Here is an 18538-nt window from a genome sequence, read left to right as displayed (position 1 = left end):
CCATATCAATAACCATCAATGTGTAGATATAAGATCAGTGACTTAGGTTGCGTATACTTTCTGTGAAACATCTGGATAGAGTGTATTCCAAAACTTATCCTATAGAAATCTGCTTGTCTATCAACATTTTCAATAAAATGATTAGCTTATTGTTCCAGTCCATCAAAGTTGCAATTGATGATCATAAGCCATAGTCGTCTTGCTGGTATTTTACTAAATCTGAAGAATTCATTGCAAATTTGAATATTCTACCTTCTGAATGTAGCTCACATTATTTGAAAAAGTACTGTTAAATCCAACAGTATCATTGCTGTCAGTATGCTGACCTGGAAAGAAATCTTATTGATTTATTGGGTAGTTACGCTTAAACATGCATGCTTTGGAAATAATGACTAATTGGCTTAAATAAAAGCACATTAGTTTAGCAAGCATGTCGGACAGCTATCCATCTCAATACACAAAAGGCAATTCTTTTACATAGTTGAAAATGTATAAATGATGGAAGATACCAGAATCCTAATTTGGAAATGTTTTTTTAATTAATTGGTTATTTACTACAAATGCTTAAAAGGCATAAGAATTTGCAGCAATTTCTTGGGACAAGTTTTATGAGTCAGTGATCCAGTCAGATTAAGAAACATTCACACTGAATCTCTTTTCTGAAATGAATACAGAATGGTACTATGCCCTTGACACTGAAATAAAATTGTAATCTAACATTAGGATGGTAGTGGTGTTCGTTTATAGTGCAAATCCTTGAGGAACTGACACAGGACTCTGTTGGCAAGCATAAAATCACAGATTGGGTGTGCACTTAAATGTCTTATGAAATGGTTATTGCCACAGAGAATATATTGAGTGCAGACTGGACTTCTACAGTTTAATGAGGAAAAGATTCTATCAGGTAAATGGACAACTTTTTTTTCTCTTTCTTTTTATAAAAATTACTATTTAAACTTTTCAGTTCTGTGATACTGAAGAACAATAAACAGAAAAATAAAAGTAGGCAAAAAGTTTTAAGAAAGGGGGAAAACAATCAAAATCTCTTCCTTTATTTAGAATAGTGAACTACCGTACATAATTTGAAGGTAGTTGTATTTTGGGTACAATAAAATCCAATAAAATAGATTTATCTCTGTACTAGCATAAATATTTATAACATAAGCTAATAAATAAAAATTAATATGATTCCCAGGGTTTTGTTTTTGTTTGTTAACATTGAATCACATTATTGTAGCTTATAGGATAAATCAAATCCCTTCCTAAAAATTATTTGGCTCTATTACTGGACCATCAGCCAACAGACACATACAAAAAAAAAAGGTTTTTAAATCCTGCATTGATTCTGCTTTTTTTTTAAAAAAAGTTATACGTAGGTGTCTCTTCAGCCAGCTTCACATTCAGGAATAAAATACCAAGTTCTATAAGTAAATAATATAGGTCTTAGGTAAATATTATGCAAACTTCATGTTAATATTGACTATTTCTATTCAGAACATACTATCTACTTCAAACAACCTTGCTTCCTCTCTCTTCTTCATACTTGGCGAACAACAAATCCATGTCTATTTGTGAGAGTAGCAATTCTGTGCAGACTATCAGCACTTTAGCACTTGAATCTCAGTCTCAGACCACTTGAAACTTATTTTGGGCAGGCAGAGAAATATGGAATATGACAGCATGTAGATGAGCAAGGATATCTGCAGTAAAACCACGCTTTCATTAAATAACAGTTGTCATTTACCTGAATAATCTTATCACCAGGCTGAAGCAGGTTGGATGCTGGCCCATCAGGCTGAACCCTAGTAACAAAGATACCCTACAAGTCAAAAGCAACAGAAATTAGACAACTGAGAGCTCACTAAAGGTTTCTGTACAGGTTAAATCAGTGACTGTCATAATACTAATGACCATTACAATAGTTGTAAGCAATCTCTTTGCTGATTTGTAAGTTTTCCATAAGCTATAAAGCTGTTGTTCAGGTATACATGTTAATCTGTCATTTTATTGAATTGGAAGCCACAACCTCTGAAACTCTCATACAGGTGTATGTTTTCTGTGTTGGAATATCTTTCTCAGTCTCTCACAAAATGAATCTTATAGATTTATATCATATTAGCAGTTCCTATATTGACCTGAATAGTATCTTTTGCTATAAAACCAAACAGTATCTGCAAAGATCTTTTTAATATTAAATTGTATTCTTGAATTAAGATGCAGAAGAAACAGAATTTCAGGCAATATCTACTGTGTTTCTCATAAAATAAGGCCGGGTCTTATATTTTTTTGAGCCCCGAAAAAATGGCTAGGCCGTCTTTTCGGGGGTGACAATTCCCCCTCTTGCATCCTCATCTAGAGCGCCCTGCAGGCAGCCTCGCCACCAGCCGCTCCTAACAGGTGATCATGTCAAAGCACAGAGAGCTCCCACCAAACACCTTTGCTGCAGACCCAAGACCTTTGGCACCCGCCGCTGTTGCTTTCCCTTCTGCCCATTCCACCGCCACATTTGGAGCTGTCACTTCCGTGTTTGTAGTGCCACTGCCATTTGGAGTGCCGCCGCCATTTGGAGCACCACTGCCATGTTTGGAGCTGCCGCTTCCGTGTTTGGAGTGCCGCTGCCATTTGGAGTGCCGCCACCATTTGGAGCACCGCCGTCATGTTTGGAGCTGCCACTTCCACATTTGGAGCTGCCACCGTGTTTGGAGTGGTGGCAGCACTCCAAATGGCGGTGGTGCTCCAAATAGCGGCAGCGCTCCAAGCATGGAAGTGGCAGCTCCAAACGCAGCGGCAGCTCCAAATGCAGAAGCGGCAGCTCCAAATGGCAGCGGTGCTCCAAACAGCAGTGGTGCTCCAAGCGTGGAAGTGGCAGCTCCAAATGCGGCGGCGGCATGGGCAGAAGGGAAATCAACAGCAGCGGGCGCTGAAGGTCTTGGGTCTGCCACAAAGGTGCTTGGCAGGAGTAGGGAGCTCTCCGTGCTCTGCCATGATCGCCCATTAGGAGCAGCTGGTGGCGAGGAATTGCTGCCCGCGGGGCACTCCTAATGGCAAGTCCCCCCACCCTCCCCCCCATTTTGCATGTTTTAAAATAGGCCTAAATTTGGGGGGAGGGGCTTAATTTCATTTTATGCCTAGAAAACATGCTGGGTCTTCCTATTGGGTCGTATTGTTGGAGAAACACGGTATTGAATATATTGTAGGAGATGACCAGGCTGAACCCAAGGTAGGCATCAAATGCAACATCAGTCTTGAGTCCCTTCATGCCTACAAGAGATCTAAGTCCAGCCCACCTTGAATTCTATTGACTCTTATCTACTGCCTATTTGCTCTCATAATTAGTAGGTCAGATTCCTGCAATAAACCTTTATATTCATTTGAACTGCCTGGACTTTCTGATTTTCCTGTGCTTGACATGTACAATGTTACTAAAGAACAGACCAAATTTTTCTTATAAACCAAAAATGCTACAAAAACGTTTCCTAAGTTTCATGGGAATTGAAAATACATATTGAAATAATAAGAAAAAGTAAAATTCTGTTTATCTCATTACTGTCTCATTGCTCTAAGAATGTACATTATGATATGGACCTTCCCATTTGTTTAAATGCTGCTAGTGGATAAATACAAGCACTTGTCTTAATACGATGTTAACAGATGCATCAAAAAGCGTTAATGCATATGTATTGCATGTATGTATGCAACATTGCTTTCAGCAAAGATTCTAAATGCATAATTGAATGAAAGACAATAGTTAAAGAACCAAAAACATTTGCGAAGAAAAGATATGAAATTATTAAAGGCAGATTAACCATAAAGAAATTGCAGTTAATTATTTCACCCAAGGGTTGTATGTTTCAAATTCCAAATGGCCTATTAAAGATTGGGCTGTGGTGGCGCAGTGGTTAGAGTGCAGTACCACAGGCTACTTCTGCTGCCTGCTTGCAATTTGGCAGTTCAAATCTCACCAGGCTGAAGGCTGATTCTGCCTTCCATCCTTTTGAGGTGAGTAAAATAAGGACCCAAATTGTTGGGGGCAATATACTAACTCTGTAAACTGCTTAGAGAGGGCTGTAAAGCGGTATATAAGTTTAAGTGCTATTGCTATTGAAAACTCTCAAATTTTTGAAAATGCAATTTATTACCTTATCAGAAGGTTTGAATGGATTTCCTTGGCCGCTTATTCCTCCACTGATACTAAATCCAAGTCCTGGATTCTTCTCTATCCTTACACAAAACTATATAAAAAAGATACAGAGTTATGACTGTATTCTTGCATTATGCCGATAATAAGTATAAGTGCTGCACTCAATATTGTGCTGTAATTACTTTAGTAAGACTGATTTTGGTGACTTTATTCATCATTTCAGAAAATATTATTCCTAGAATAATTCTGTGCATTGAAAGAGAGAGAGAGAGAGAGAGAGAGAGAGAGATGGCTAAGATTTCTGTATTTCTCCACACTGTATGTATTTCTAGCTTTCATTAAAGAAATAAGGATGATTATATATATATATATATTCTTAAGTTTTTGCGGGTATTTATATGTATGGTATTCAGCTCTGTTCGGGTATAATGACATGGGAAAATACCCGAACAGATCTGAATACCATATATATATATATTTTTTTTTTCTTAAGTTTTCGCGGGTATTTAAATGTATGGTATTCAGCTTTGTTCGGGTATTTTCCCATGTCATTATAGTTGTGCTTTTAAAGTTGTAAGACGTTTTGGCAGAATCTCATCTGCCATCATCAGGCTTCTGTATAGTGTTCGTCAGGCAGAATACTATACAGAAGCCTGATGATGACAGATGAGATTCTGCCAAACGCTGCACAACTTTAAAAGCACAACTATAATGACGTAGGAAAATACCGAACAAGCTGAATCTCATACTATACATACATACATACATACATACATACACACATATATACATATACATATGTATGTATGTATGTATATGTATACTGGGTCTCATTACATGTGGAGACGAAACAGCTTATGGGGGGGAGGTTCAAAAATTATCCATCTGGTGCTTACAAAACAACCTGCACCTGAAATCAGCAAGACAAAGGAGATGTCGTTAGACTTCAGAAGAAGAGAGGGGAACCTGTCCCTCTTTACATCGAGGGGGGCTGTGTGGAGAGAGTTTCCTCCTTTAAATTCCTGGAAGTCTACCTCAGTAAAGATCTCACCTGGAAAATCAACACAACCCAGATGGCCAGAAAGACCCAACAGAGGCCTACTTTTTCAGGACCTTGAGAAAAAACAAAGTGGAACAACAACTGATAACCTCCTTTTACTGGTCCACAATAGAAAGCATCCTCACTCACTGCATTACAGTGTGGTATGCTGGCTTGATAGCTGCGATGGAAAGACACTACAGAAGGTGGTGAGCCTAGCACACAATATCGTGGGCTGTCCCCTGAAATCACTAGATGACATTGCTAGGGCTCGTTGCCTTAGAAGAGTGAGGAAAATCATCAGGGAGGACTCACACCCTGGTTAGCACTTCTTTATTCTCTTACCATTGGGAAGTAGATATAGAAGCATAGGCAACTGCACAAACAGGCTGAAAAATAGTTTTTATGCGTGGGTTGTCAGACTCCTGAATGGAAAATAACCTTACAACAACATAGTACGACTGACTTGCGGGGCCAGTGCAATGTGCAATAAGTTCACATAGTACAATAGGATTGTGTGTTTGTTAGTAGGATTCACTACTAGTAGGTTAGGGATTTTCTGTCTTCACTGTGAATTGTATTGTGCACGAAGGGAGGCTCAGCCAACCTCATTGTACACATGTTGTACTCTGACAATAAAGGATTGAATTGAATTGAATCATCCTTATTTCTTTAATGAAAGCTAAAATTACATACAATGTAGAGAAATACAAAATTCTTAGCCTTTAAGAGCAAAGGAAGCACAAAACTCAACATTCTTAAAACTCTGGAACATTCCTTTCCCTAATGAAGCATTTCAAAACCTGTTCCAGGGTTTTTCTTTTTTGAGGTTCAGCAATTCGCAGGGGGAAAAAAACAATCTTCTGAACTAAATGAAGTGCTGGTTTGGAGGATTTACTTCGGAATGTGCAAAACCCTATCAGAATTGCAAATAATATTCTAGATTTCTGAAGGCGTTTTACACATTACTTTCAGAAACTGTGCTTGCACAATGTTCAGTGCTAACCTTGAATTTCTTGTTAAAGAAAGCTAGACAAAGGTTGCTTCCTCAACCAGATACTTGGTGTGAAACTTCTGTGTGATATATCACTTTGACCTTCCCTCAAATTCTTTTAACAATTCTTTTACCCACATGGTATTCTGCAACACACTCACCTGTTCTGGATAACCATCCATACTCCTCTGCCCTTTAGTTTGGATGACACACCTCCCTGCTTGTGGTGCCCGAGAGCTCTGAGATGGAATCTGTATTGGCAATGGTGGCTGATACTGCTGGATTGTTACTTTGTTCATGTTGCCCTCATATGGCTGCTCTCGACTACGATGCTGTAGACTTTGTGATCCCATCAGAGTCTGAATATGGCTACCTGCCTGTGTATAATATCAATCCATTAGGCCAATAATATGTACAATCACAAAAAGCAATACATGAAACTTTATAGTAATACAAATCTTATCTTAGTCTTCAAAGGTCAAGTGTTAACTCTAGTTGCAAAAAGCTATAATTAAAAAAAGTGTCATGCATTTATTCATTTAAAAAATTCAACTACACTTGAAGCTGTTTTTACTAATGTATTGTGTTCATTTCCCCTCAAGAAAACTGATATTTTTACCATTGTTCCATGAAAATATTTGTGTGATATCATGTGACTGTGACTTGCAATTTCATGCCAGCTTCCCTATTAACGGCTGTGAAGGCCATAAAAGGTGATCATATGACTGTGGGATGCTGTGACTATTCTAAATGTGACTATTGTAAATATGCACCAGTTGCCAAGCGGCTGAATTGTGATAAATGCGTGAGGAATACTGCAATGTCTACAAGTTGAAAGATTGGTCATAAATCTACTTTTGGGGCCATTCTAACTTTGGATAGATACTGAACAAGCAGTTGGTAAACAAGGACTACCTGTATATCACACATATCAATACAATTAGGATCATTTTACCTTTCATGAATTATTTCATGCAATATTCATATATGGTGCTGCAAGTCTGGAAATCACAATTTTATAAAGATAATTAATAATACATAAAAGGGTTATTATTAAATTTTGATTTTAAAACTTGGAGTACCATTTATGAATAATGTAAATTCTGGAAGATATCTGGCTTACATTTGAATTACGAGGAATTTTAATTTGTTCTGAGTGTGCATTCTAAGTTTAACTTTTTAAAAAGATTTTGAAGTTGGATGATCTGTACATTTGAAATTTTTAGCTAGTAAAGCAGAAATAAGTTACTCTGGGTCAAATGCAATGAGAAGAGATAAGCTCTGCTAATATTGGATGCTAAATAATTTTTTCAATTCATTTTCTCACCTGTTTAATAATTTGTTTGCAAATCTTTATTTTACTTTAATTTAGATATCCTGATAGAATCTATTGAATAAATGATATAAAATCCTTTTTTTTCCCAGAAAAACAAAGTGAAATAGTCTGATTGAAAGAATACCTTTTATTGTTTCCACTGATCTTATTTATACTGTCTGTATTCTTTTACTAAATAATTCTATGTGCAAACTTGCACTCTTTAATTGACACCACTTTTCAAATTATTGTCAAATAGTATAACAAATATTGTATTGAATAGATTATGTCATGGGACTAATAAATTAATAAACAGCATAAATAAAAATGTAAATGCTAGTAATCATGATTATGATTAGTTATGAAATTAGAAAAGGATGAAATAAATCACGAGCTTTCTTTCCAAATCCCTTTCTTTAAATGTACCTTCCCATTTCACATCCATACACAGGAATATGTATTATGATTAGGCCAGACCCATCATCTTCCAGCATCTTTTTCTCAAAGTCATTCCTTGAAAGCAGGAAATTATCCTATTACTGTTCCCTTGCAACTTCTAGTTGGAGACATGTTATTCCTAATGTGGTGACATCAGGGGTGGGATTCTACCTGGTCGGCCCAGTTCTATAGAACTGGTTGTTATGATTCTGCCCAGTTTGGAGAACCGGAAAATTGCACAACTGGCTGGCACCTCCCTCCACTCCCCGCCCATTCACTCCTTACCTGGCATCCCCGCCATCCAACTCACCTGTGTTAGCCTAATTTTTGGTAAGTTGCTATTTTTCCTTTTATTTTCTGACCATCAGCTGTTCCGACTATCAGCTGTGCCAGGAGATTTAGATTAGCTAGAAAGCAAGAAATCCTTGGATTTCTTGCTTTCTAGCTAATCTAAAAGCAGAGCTGAACCTTCCTTAGGACTGAAGCTTCTATTTTCAGTGCAGACTCAGATAGCAAATTGCAGAATGATAGATCTCTAAGTGAATCTGTGATTCTGGGAGCAACTCAATCTGCCTGCCTACTTTGCCTGATTTTGGATAAAAGTTGCCCCTTTTTAATTAAAAAAAAAATCAATATTTACATAATGGTGTATTGTGAATTCATTTTGTGAGTTTGCTTACTAACAAATTTTATGAGTTTGCTTGCAAGCAAATTTTATGAGGCAGACTCAGGTAGCAGATTGGTAGATCTCTAAGTGAATCTGTGATTCTGGGAGCAACTCAATCTGCCTGCCTGCTTTGCCTGATTTTAGGTAAAAGTTGCTCTTTTTTTTATAAAAAAATAAATATTTACATAAATATTAACAAACAAGCCATGACCACCCAGTCACATGACCACCAAGCCACACCCACAAATTATGCCATGCCCACATAACCAGTTGTTAAGAAATTTGAATCCCACCCCGGGTGACGTGATTGGTCTTTGACAGATATTTTCTTAACAATTTATCCAGTGTACTCTTCAAGCCACCTAAATTAGTTATCATATTGCTTTCTTGTAACAAATGTTACAGATTTAGCTTAGTGTGGTTATTGTATCAGGACTACGATTAATGTTAAACGCTTTAATTTGAATTCATTCACCATGTTGAATTCTAATTTCAAACCATGGCCAAGATGGAATTAATGCAAGTGACAATATAATATTTAACCATGTTTAAATCCAACTGAAAAATGTGCAGTGGAGAAAGCTCATGATACTATAATCAGTTCCTAGATTCTCATATTTAACTTTGAGATCACTGGCAAGTATCAGATTAAGTTAATACATTTTTATAATTTCAGCATTCATTGTTTGTGATATATGTTACCTTTTTAGCGACAGTTTCTGGTGGTACATCTCGCCTTCCAAGGGGATATGGATTCCATTGGTTGCCAGAAGAAATATCTTCCTGTCCATTGTCTAAAATGCTGCTTTGTTGTGATGGGGTCTATTTTTAAAATATTGATAATTATTTAGTCAGAGCAATGCAAGCACCTCTTTTTGATTTACTAACAGTTACTTTATAACTGTGTAGACACAATACATATCTTGGAGTTTACTAATTATGCACACACATAAATATCAATATATATGAACTTAGATACATGTATTAAAGATAATGTACTTTTATAGGTTGCTAAAAATTGGACAAAGACCTTAATGGACTTCCAAAGAATATGTAAAAGGTTCCAATATCACACTATTACCACTGTTTACATATGTTTAAGATAAAAGGCTTGGCTTCTATTTCTAAATACTTTATAACAGGCATTCATACTATCCAAATGTAAAAAAATGATCACATTCTTTCTCCCATCCAAAATTTAATGTTAGAATGCAACTATAATTATTTTAAGATGCCCAATGTCACTGTATCAATGAGCTTGGTGACAGATAAATGAATGAATGAATGAATAAGTAAATAAGGATTAAACAGGTAGTCTTCAGCTTATGATCACAACTGAACCAAAATTTGTTAAATGAGACATTTTTAAGTGAGTTTTGCCTGATTTTATGATCTCTCTTGCCTCAATTGTTAAGTGAATCACTGCAGTTGATAAGTTAGTAATTTGATTGATAAGAGAATATGGCTTCCCCATTAATTTTTCTTGTCAGAAGTTTGCAAAAGGTTATCGCATGACCTTGGGATGCAACAACGGTCATAAATATGAATCAGTTGACAAGCATCTCAATTTTGATCACATGACCCCGGGGATGCTGTAAAGGTCGTAACTGTGAAAAATGGTGTCAAGTGCAAAATTGACATAAGTGTAGCCATTTTAGTTAGTCTTAGTATATATTCTTTTTCTTGCTTTCTCTGTGGTAGCCATGGGGGGAAGGGTTTCGGGCTTCCTAAGGGGGGAGGAATGGAGATAAAGAGAGATGCTTTGGCTAGGTGATCTTTCTTCCCATGGGAAATGAGCTGTTCTTGCTGAGGTCCCTTGAGGTGGAGATTTATGACATCAAGCAACATTAAATTACTTCTATTGGACAATGTGACTTATGGGCGTTGTTTCTAACTTGTAATATTGTGGGGTAATTCCAGGTTGTGTCAGATCCAGAATTACCATGGACTTTGCCAATTTGATTCTTTCCTAAATAAATCTTTTTGAAGATGGACTTTGCATTTTTCTTTTTAAATGGATTTCATCACTTGGAAACCTGACAAATGGTCATTAAATCACTTTTTTCAGTTGTAACTTTGGTCACTAAATGAAAACTTGTAAGCTGTGGACTACCATAACAATATAATCTTTGTGGTCCCATAGTAACTTTTATGTTAAAAATATGAAAGGACCGGTTTAAGTAGAGGAAGAATTTTAGAAAAAAAGATTATATGACATCCATTATGATACTGAATAATTTCTGTATTTAAAGATTGAGTTATTAATTTTAGATGTACCAAGGAAACAACCATCTTGCAGAACCTTAATACTGTTACTGTAATATAGTATAATGTTTCTAATGTCCAGAAAATAAAAGCATTTGGAGTCAGATATACTGACCTTTTACTGCATTTGTCTATATGAAAACATAAAGTTCAGAATGATAAAATAATCAAAGGAAAAATAATCATATACTCCTGATTAAAAACTTCATAAAAGAACTGAATGAACTTTACCAGAGTCAAACTTTTTTTTGCAGTAGAATTTTACATATCAGAAAAAAAGTCTCCCAGGCATTCTTTGTAAAATATTTAATTAAGAAACTACACGTTGGTAGAAACTGCCAACCAAATGAACCTTGAAAAGATACAACTGCTTTAGTTTGAAAATTTTGTAATACTTTTTAAAAATGCCTTTAAATTTTTCCTAATTTTAATGAATCTTTAATGAATAAATTTTCATTAGAGAATTTTACATGGAGACTTGATTGCCATTTTATTAAATGAACTTTTTAATCAAGGAATGTCCAGTTCACAGGAAGATCAACAGACGATTGAAATTAATGATTAGTTTAAACTACTCATAGTTTTACCAAAACATCTTATTATGCATATTTTGATTGCTTGTAAAGAAGCAATCAAATGCTTTTTAATAACTCACTTATTTCCTTTCTTTTGTTATAAATATTCTTGGCATTATCAGACTTACTAGGCCAAGGCAAATAAATATGCACATATTTTATACTTTCAAGGTGGGGACAGGAATCATAAATTAGTCAAATCCTGTAAAGATTCTAGTAAAGTTCTAATCCAAAGCAAATCCTATGCCATTATTCTAGAAGATCTTACTGTATGTTTGGGAACATGCCTTAAGCAATACAGTCTGGCATGAATCAGTGACTGTATTTAGGAATAACTACATCCAATTTCATTTTAAGTGGGTAAACAAGAGCTTGTAATGAGATATATGCATTCTTACATGGCATGGTCTTAAGTTACAATTTGATTAATATTTTCCATTAATAGTAGATAATCATACTAAGATGTCAGAATCACATTACATGAAAACTACACAAAACAGTTAAATTTAAGGAACAATTATTCCAATTTCAAGTTCATAGGTAGAAATGCAAAATCAGCTCAATGATAAAAAAGAGGATATATATATCAATGGGGAAAATCGAAGTATTATAGTTATTTCAAAGCCAAGACCCACTAGCTTGTTTCAGTGATGTCCAACCCCCTTTCATACACTGAGAGAGAACAAACCATGCACCTGCTGACAACAGGTGGTTCTTTAAAAAAGAAAAGAAATAAAATGAAAGTATATTATTAATGTTGCTAATTCTAGAAAGCACAAAAAGAGGGATCAATATAAGTAACTGCAGTGATGCAAAGTGGATAAGGATCAAAATGTGCATTGCAATATCATGATGTAAGTCCCATTACTTGCATAATTTTGTCCAGTGTTAGGATACAGGTACAAAAGAATACTTTATAATTTGGTTTAGTTAATTCATATCCTCTGTTCAGAACATCTTCTGCCCATTTGTGCGCATTTAACTTGAACAAGTGAAAAGTATTTTGAATCTTATATATTTTAGAATACCACTTACAAAATCAGGAGCCTATTTCTTTCTGCCAAAGAAACTGACTGAATGAATTTGAACTTTATTCAGAACTTTCTGTAAAATGTTGTGGGTTATAACCCATCTGGATTTTTAAATACACATGGGCTTAGATGCAACATATAGCTAACTCTACAACAGTTTACATACAGAAACACACAAATACAGTAAAAGATGTGAGCAGGACATACATCTGACATTTCTCTTGAGTTAAAGTTGTAAGCTACTCTTAATCAGGAATCTAGTGTCTGTAGATTTTGAATACTGAAATGCTACCTTAAATTAAATGAATTTGTAATGAACCTTTGGTAGTAACTTTAGGTATCTGAGTGGTACTAATGCCCCTGACATCGCTAAACATTGACAACATGAAACATACATAACTCTTTGATCTTTCTGGTTAACATATGGAGTTCTGTACATCAGTCTGCAAGAGAAGAGCAGAAAGCAGCATGACAAAGATGTGGTGAGCCAAATTACTTGGAGAAGAAGAGAGGTCACAGGGGCAAATTAGGTTTAACTTCACTTTTGGGGTCGCTTTTGGGATACAAGCATGAATAATAGAAATGAGCTAAAACGGGAGATGGTATGGAGGAGTATTTATTATGGAGACTTTGATATGTGAAAGCTATCTCATACTTACTTTCGGTAGAGGTAGCTCTTGATGCATTTGGCTTTCAAATTTAGATTTAGTCTGCAAGTTTAATGTCATGCTTCTGCCCGCATGCATTGCTGACAAACCTCCAGAGCGCAGCATGCCAAGGTTAACAGTGTTGTGTTTATAAGCAGCAGTCTGAGTAGAGGAAATAACAATCACGTGACGAGATATGAACACACATGCTTATTCAGAAAACATACTGCACATATATGATTTTGACATAGTCTCAATTAAAGCAAACAAACAATACCAAGAAATAAGGAGCTTATTTATGCATGCACTGTAAGACAGAAGCACAGAGAGTGCTAGTTGTACATAAAATGGTTACAGTACCATAAAAAGACACTGACATAAAAAAGCAAACTTCATACCAATGGTCTCTAAATCATAGTTAATATACAAAACCAAGTTAACTTTGTGAGGAAGGAAACACTGAGGTGCTTTATTTACCTCTTTACAATAAAATATCATGTATCATCTCAGAAACTAAATAAATTGGAAAGAAAATGCAGGAGGTCCCAAGCGCTCTGAGAAAGAAAAATTGAACACCAAATTTGGGGGAAGAAAAAAGTTTTAAAGGCAAATAAAATAATACTTGTTTGTGAATATGCTTAACCACACCAAAATATGATGAGGCTGGATATTTGAATTTTTCACAGCTGAGATATTAGTTGCTCATTAATCTCAAGAATTGAATTTCACACAGAACACAAGACAACATTTATTAAACTTGCTCACAAGCTGTATCTTAAAATTGATTTTACTCAACATACTGCTATATATTGGAATGTACAGTATATTATTACTGTGTCAAGTATGACAAATACATACTGGCAAGAGATTATGCATTATATATTACCTAGAATCTAATTTAGACAAATGACAGAGATCCTAACTTACTCCATTCCCATTAGGTCTCCAAACAGATGACACTGGTTTAACATATTCCTATGCAGATAATCCTCTAATTATTATAATGGAGGTCATCACAGTCATAAATCGTGCTGGTCATAAATTAGCCACCCACATTACCAACCTGATTTTACAACCTTTTTTTGCAGTGTTGTTTAGTGACTACCACAGTCATTAAGTGATGCCTACAGTCATTAAGCAAACACTGAGGTTGATAAGTGAACACTGTGATCATTAAGCAAACCAATGATTCACTATGGCTGGTTTTGCCAAAAACCAGAAATGCTGGTTTTCAACACAACTATTGAAAAATGCAGTCATGCAGTAGTGGGATTCAAAAAATTTTACTACCGGTTCTGTGGGAGTGGCTTGGTGGGCCTGGAAGGGGAAGGATACTGTAAAATCTCTGGTCAGAGGTGGTATTTACTGGTTCTCCAAACTGCTCAAAATTTCCACTACTGGTTCTCCAGAACTGGTCAGAATCTGCTGAATACCACCTCTGTGGTCATGTGACCTTAGGATGTGGCAAACAGCCATAAAGGAGGGCCAGTTGCTGAGTGCCCAAACTGTGATCACATGCACGTGGAGTGGCAACTTTGACTCTGGGTCGTAGGTACTCCTGGTGTGGTCCATCATAACTTCAAACAGTTGCTAAGTGACCAGTCATAAGTCAAGGACTACCTGTACTAAATAGTAATAGGCAGAAATGCTGACACATAAGAGAATTCTTGTCTGACAGCTGAAATATAATCAAATGCTAATGTTATCTTAGTGCCTTAGTACCTTAGGAAAGGTATGCCTAGTAGTATTGAGAAGAAAAGGTGATTTGGACTATGAGGAGGTGCTTATCTAACATGTATTGGCAGCTCTTTAAAGCAGCTGCATCTTTCTTGGTCTCCTTAGGCAATCCCTGAAGCCAGTTCACCTGGTAGCCAGTATAACTCCAGAAAGCGGTCCATCTCTGCATGTACTGCTGCATCCTGGACCAGCTGTAAGTTTCCAATGCTATGTATATATGTACATATGTTTTTATTTATTTAAAGTATGTATAAGCAGTCCCATGTCCAATATTTTGGATTAGTCTATTTGTCAGGTGATTAGGGCAGGATTACAGGTAGTCCTCCACTAACAACTACTATTGAGTCCAAAATTTCTGTTCTTAAGCAAGGCAGTTGTTAAATGAGTTGTGCCCCATTTTACAACCTTTGTTGCCACAGTTATTAAATAAATCACTGCAGTTGTTAAGTAAGTCATGTAGTTGTTAGCAAATCTGGCTGCCCACATTAACTTTGCTTGTTAGAAGCCAGATGGGTGGGTTACAAATGATGATCGCATGACTCCAGGACAAGGCAATTTTCATAAATACATGCCAGTTGTCAAGTACCTGAAGTTCGACTACATGACCGTGGAGATGCTGCAATGGTTGTGTAAAAACTGGTTGTAAGCGTGAAAACTGATCATAAGTCACTTTTTTCAATGCTATTGCAACTTTGAACAGTCTCTGAACGAACAGCTGTATATTGAGGACTACCCGTATCCAAAGGGTCTTCCAATCTAGGATTGAGTGCAACTGATGCACAAGATGAATCTGTGTCAAGGCGGGGGGGGAGGGTGTCAATTTTTTTTACTACCGGTTCTGTGGCTTGGTAGGCATGGCAGGGGAAGGATACTGCAAAATCCCCATTCCCTCCCCACCCCACTAACCTGCTTTTCAGCTCTGTTCTCCTGTGCAGGGCAACAAAAGAAGACCCAGCCAATCAGCTGGGAGACAGAGAATGGGGGCGGGGCCAGTCAGAGATGGTATTTGCCAGTTCTCTGAACTACTCAAAATTTCCACTACCGGTTCTCCAGAACTGGTCAGAACCTGCTGAATACCACCTCTGCTCCCCATCCCGCTAACCTGCTTTTCAGCTCCGTTCTCCTGTGCAGGGCAACAAAAGGAGACCCAGCCAATCAGCTGGGACTCAAGAGACAGAGAATAAATGGGGGCGGGGCCAGTCAGAGGTGGTATTTGCTGGTTCTCCGAACTACTAAATATTTCCGCTGCCGGTTCCCCAGAACTGGTCAGAACCTGCTGAATAACATCTCTGGTCAAGGCCCTTGATAGATAGATAGAGGAAGGGCCTAGGTGCAAATATCCACAATTCCGGTGAGGATTCAGTGCATTCCTCCCCTTAACCACTAACCTCTAGACATGTACCCAGGATGACAGCATCACATAGAAATTAAAAGCACTGCTAAAAGCCTTCTATCTAATGTCTAATGTCTAATATAGCAATATCTCTTCTTTTTAAAAGAAACAGAAATGCCAAATTATATTCATTCATACGTACATTAAAAGAAAAATAAAACAAACTAACCAAAGAATAATGTTCACAGCTTGCTAGAGCCAATTCTTTTTCCTTTGCTTTTCCCTAGCATTCAGATTTAGGATTGACAGTCAATCTTAAATCTGAGCCTTTTAGCAGCATGTAGCAAAACAAAAAAACAAAAAACAAACCTCAAGAAATACAATATTTATTTTCTTTTTGCTTTCTGAGCTCTCTTTCTGTGTTCTCTAAACTCTAAATGCCCTTTTTCCAGGAATTAGAATATGAACTTTGTTGTTCAGAATAATGATTCATTGAAGCACATTTTTGAGAATCTACTTTGAATTATATTTTTTCCACTATTAATCTCCTTGTCTTCCATGCTCCTATGTGAGATTGCAATTAATTTGAGCATAGGAAAATAACTTTATTATAACTGATTGTAGGTTAAAAAATTTAGTCACTTATTTAAGCACATAAGTTTCTTTTTTTAAAAAAGGACCAAGAGACTTCAGTCAAGCAATGTGGAAAACAAACGCGATGAAAAATATAATTGAAATCATAACATCATTATCTTAAGCTTTTTTTGTGATGAGGTGGCATATGACAGCCAGTTTGGTGTAAGGTTAAGGTGATGGGCTAGAAACCAGGAGCCTGTGAATTCTAGTCCTGCTTTGCGCATGAAAGCCAGATAGGTGACTTTAGGTCAGTCACTCTGTCTCAGCCGAAGCAACCTCTCACATGATTATTGTAGTGGAAAAAATAGGAGGAAGGAGTACTAGGTATGTTCGCGGCTTTGAATTACTTTTAAAGTAATAAAGGTGGGATAAAAAAATCTAATGAATAAATATATAGTACAGATGATGCTTCTCATCTCAGAGGGAAGCTGTTCTATCAAAGGATACAGCTCCATGTCCATAAAAATATGAATAGTACGAGTGATCTATACTGCAATATTTACTTATCATATTTAGCCATTTACATAATTTTAATTCCTTGTTGATGTAATGAATACAAGGAATAACTATGAGGACCAGAGGAAGAGATATAACTATAGTTAGATAAAAGAAATTTGAGTCCAGAGAAGAACTGTATCTTCAGGAAATGTCTCACACACAGTGCTTCCTATTTCTGATAAGATAAAGGAAGAGAGAAGGAAAGCGCATTTAAAGTTGCAAGATTCTGTTTCTATAATCTTATAATAAAAGGAATGTTAGTTCAAGTCCCATCTTAGCTATGAAAGACAGCTGGGTGACCTTGGCCCAGTCACTTTCTCTTAGTCCTACTTACCTCACAGAGTTTTTGTTATAGGGGAAACAGGAAGAGGAAGATATGCTGGATATGTTTGCCATTTTAACTTATTTGTAAAAATAATAAAAGGTGGGATACAAATAAATAAGTAAATTGGCATGCATGGTCTATCTTGAAGATTTGACAAGTTTTCCACTGCTGTGGGGTGGGCAGTGGTTGGTATGCTGCTCATTCCTCTGCCAATAAGATAAGCATAAAAAGGCAACTCCCTCAAAAACAAGAACATCTACAATATGGACAAAATTGCCCTCAAAATAATTAGTAGTAACTATACGAATTATGTGCCTGCAAAATTCCAACTCATACATCTTCTGTGCTATATGGAGCAATCAGGTCTATGAAACCCAGGATGGAAGGCGCAAAAAGGAACTCCATTGGAGGGAATTCCAAAATAATGCGAGCGGCAATTGAAGAAGTTCACTTCTGAGGTCCCATCAGATAACAGTCTCATATTAGATGGGGCCTGACAGGACTTGACTGTTCAGTTTAATTATAACAGGCAGACAAATACAGAAGGTGGTTACTTAGATAACTTGATCTGGAGTAATCTAAGGTCTTAAGGGTACAATAACTTGAAGGTGACAGAAACTTGAATTGCACCTGGAAACCAAATGGTAGCCTTAGCTCCCAAAGCAATGTTGTCTGCCAACTATATTAGGATATCCATTCTTGTTTGGGCTGCTGAATTTTGTACCAGTTGTAGCCTCTCAAGGAAGGCTCCATATAAAGATGTCCATCCCTGTTTGGGCTGTTGAATTTTGTATCAGTTGTAGCTTTCCAAGGAAGGCTCCATATAGAGCACATGATGATTATTCTAGTGGAAGGTGACTATGGTATGTGACTTATAGCTTCTATTACTTTTCACTT

The 18538-nt window shown here is 36.6% G+C and overlaps 1 protein-coding gene across 7 annotated transcripts in view; it reads right to left on the bottom strand.

Annotated features, from left to right (window-relative positions):
• The window catches only part of LRRC7 (leucine rich repeat containing 7), a 194984-nt gene that overhangs the window by 10690 nt on the left and 165756 nt on the right, over positions 1-18538 (bottom strand). For all 7 annotated transcript variants that reach the window (XR_015742889.1, XM_026700110.2, XM_026700109.2 and 4 more), the window contains 5 exons: positions 13125-13274; positions 9297-9416; positions 6336-6551; positions 4140-4232; positions 1745-1819 (listed from right to left, as the gene is read on the bottom strand). Coding sequence is in view for 6 of the 7 variants with exons in the window: in XM_026700110.2 (XP_026555895.1) it covers positions 1745-1819; positions 4140-4232; positions 6336-6551; positions 9297-9416; positions 13125-13274 (654 nt within the window). In the remaining variant the exon portion in view is untranslated. The remainder of the gene's footprint in view (positions 1-1744; positions 1820-4139; positions 4233-6335; positions 6552-9296; positions 9417-13124; positions 13275-18538) is intronic.

Source organism: Pseudonaja textilis, chromosome 3, assembly GCF_049901715.1.
Source record: "Pseudonaja textilis isolate UNSWEBS1 chromosome 3, rPseTex1.2, whole genome shotgun sequence".
NCBI lineage: Eukaryota > Metazoa > Chordata > Lepidosauria > Squamata > Elapidae > Pseudonaja > Pseudonaja textilis.
The sequence above is the reverse complement of the archived record's forward strand: the minus strand, read 5'-3'. Positions and strand labels throughout refer to the sequence as shown.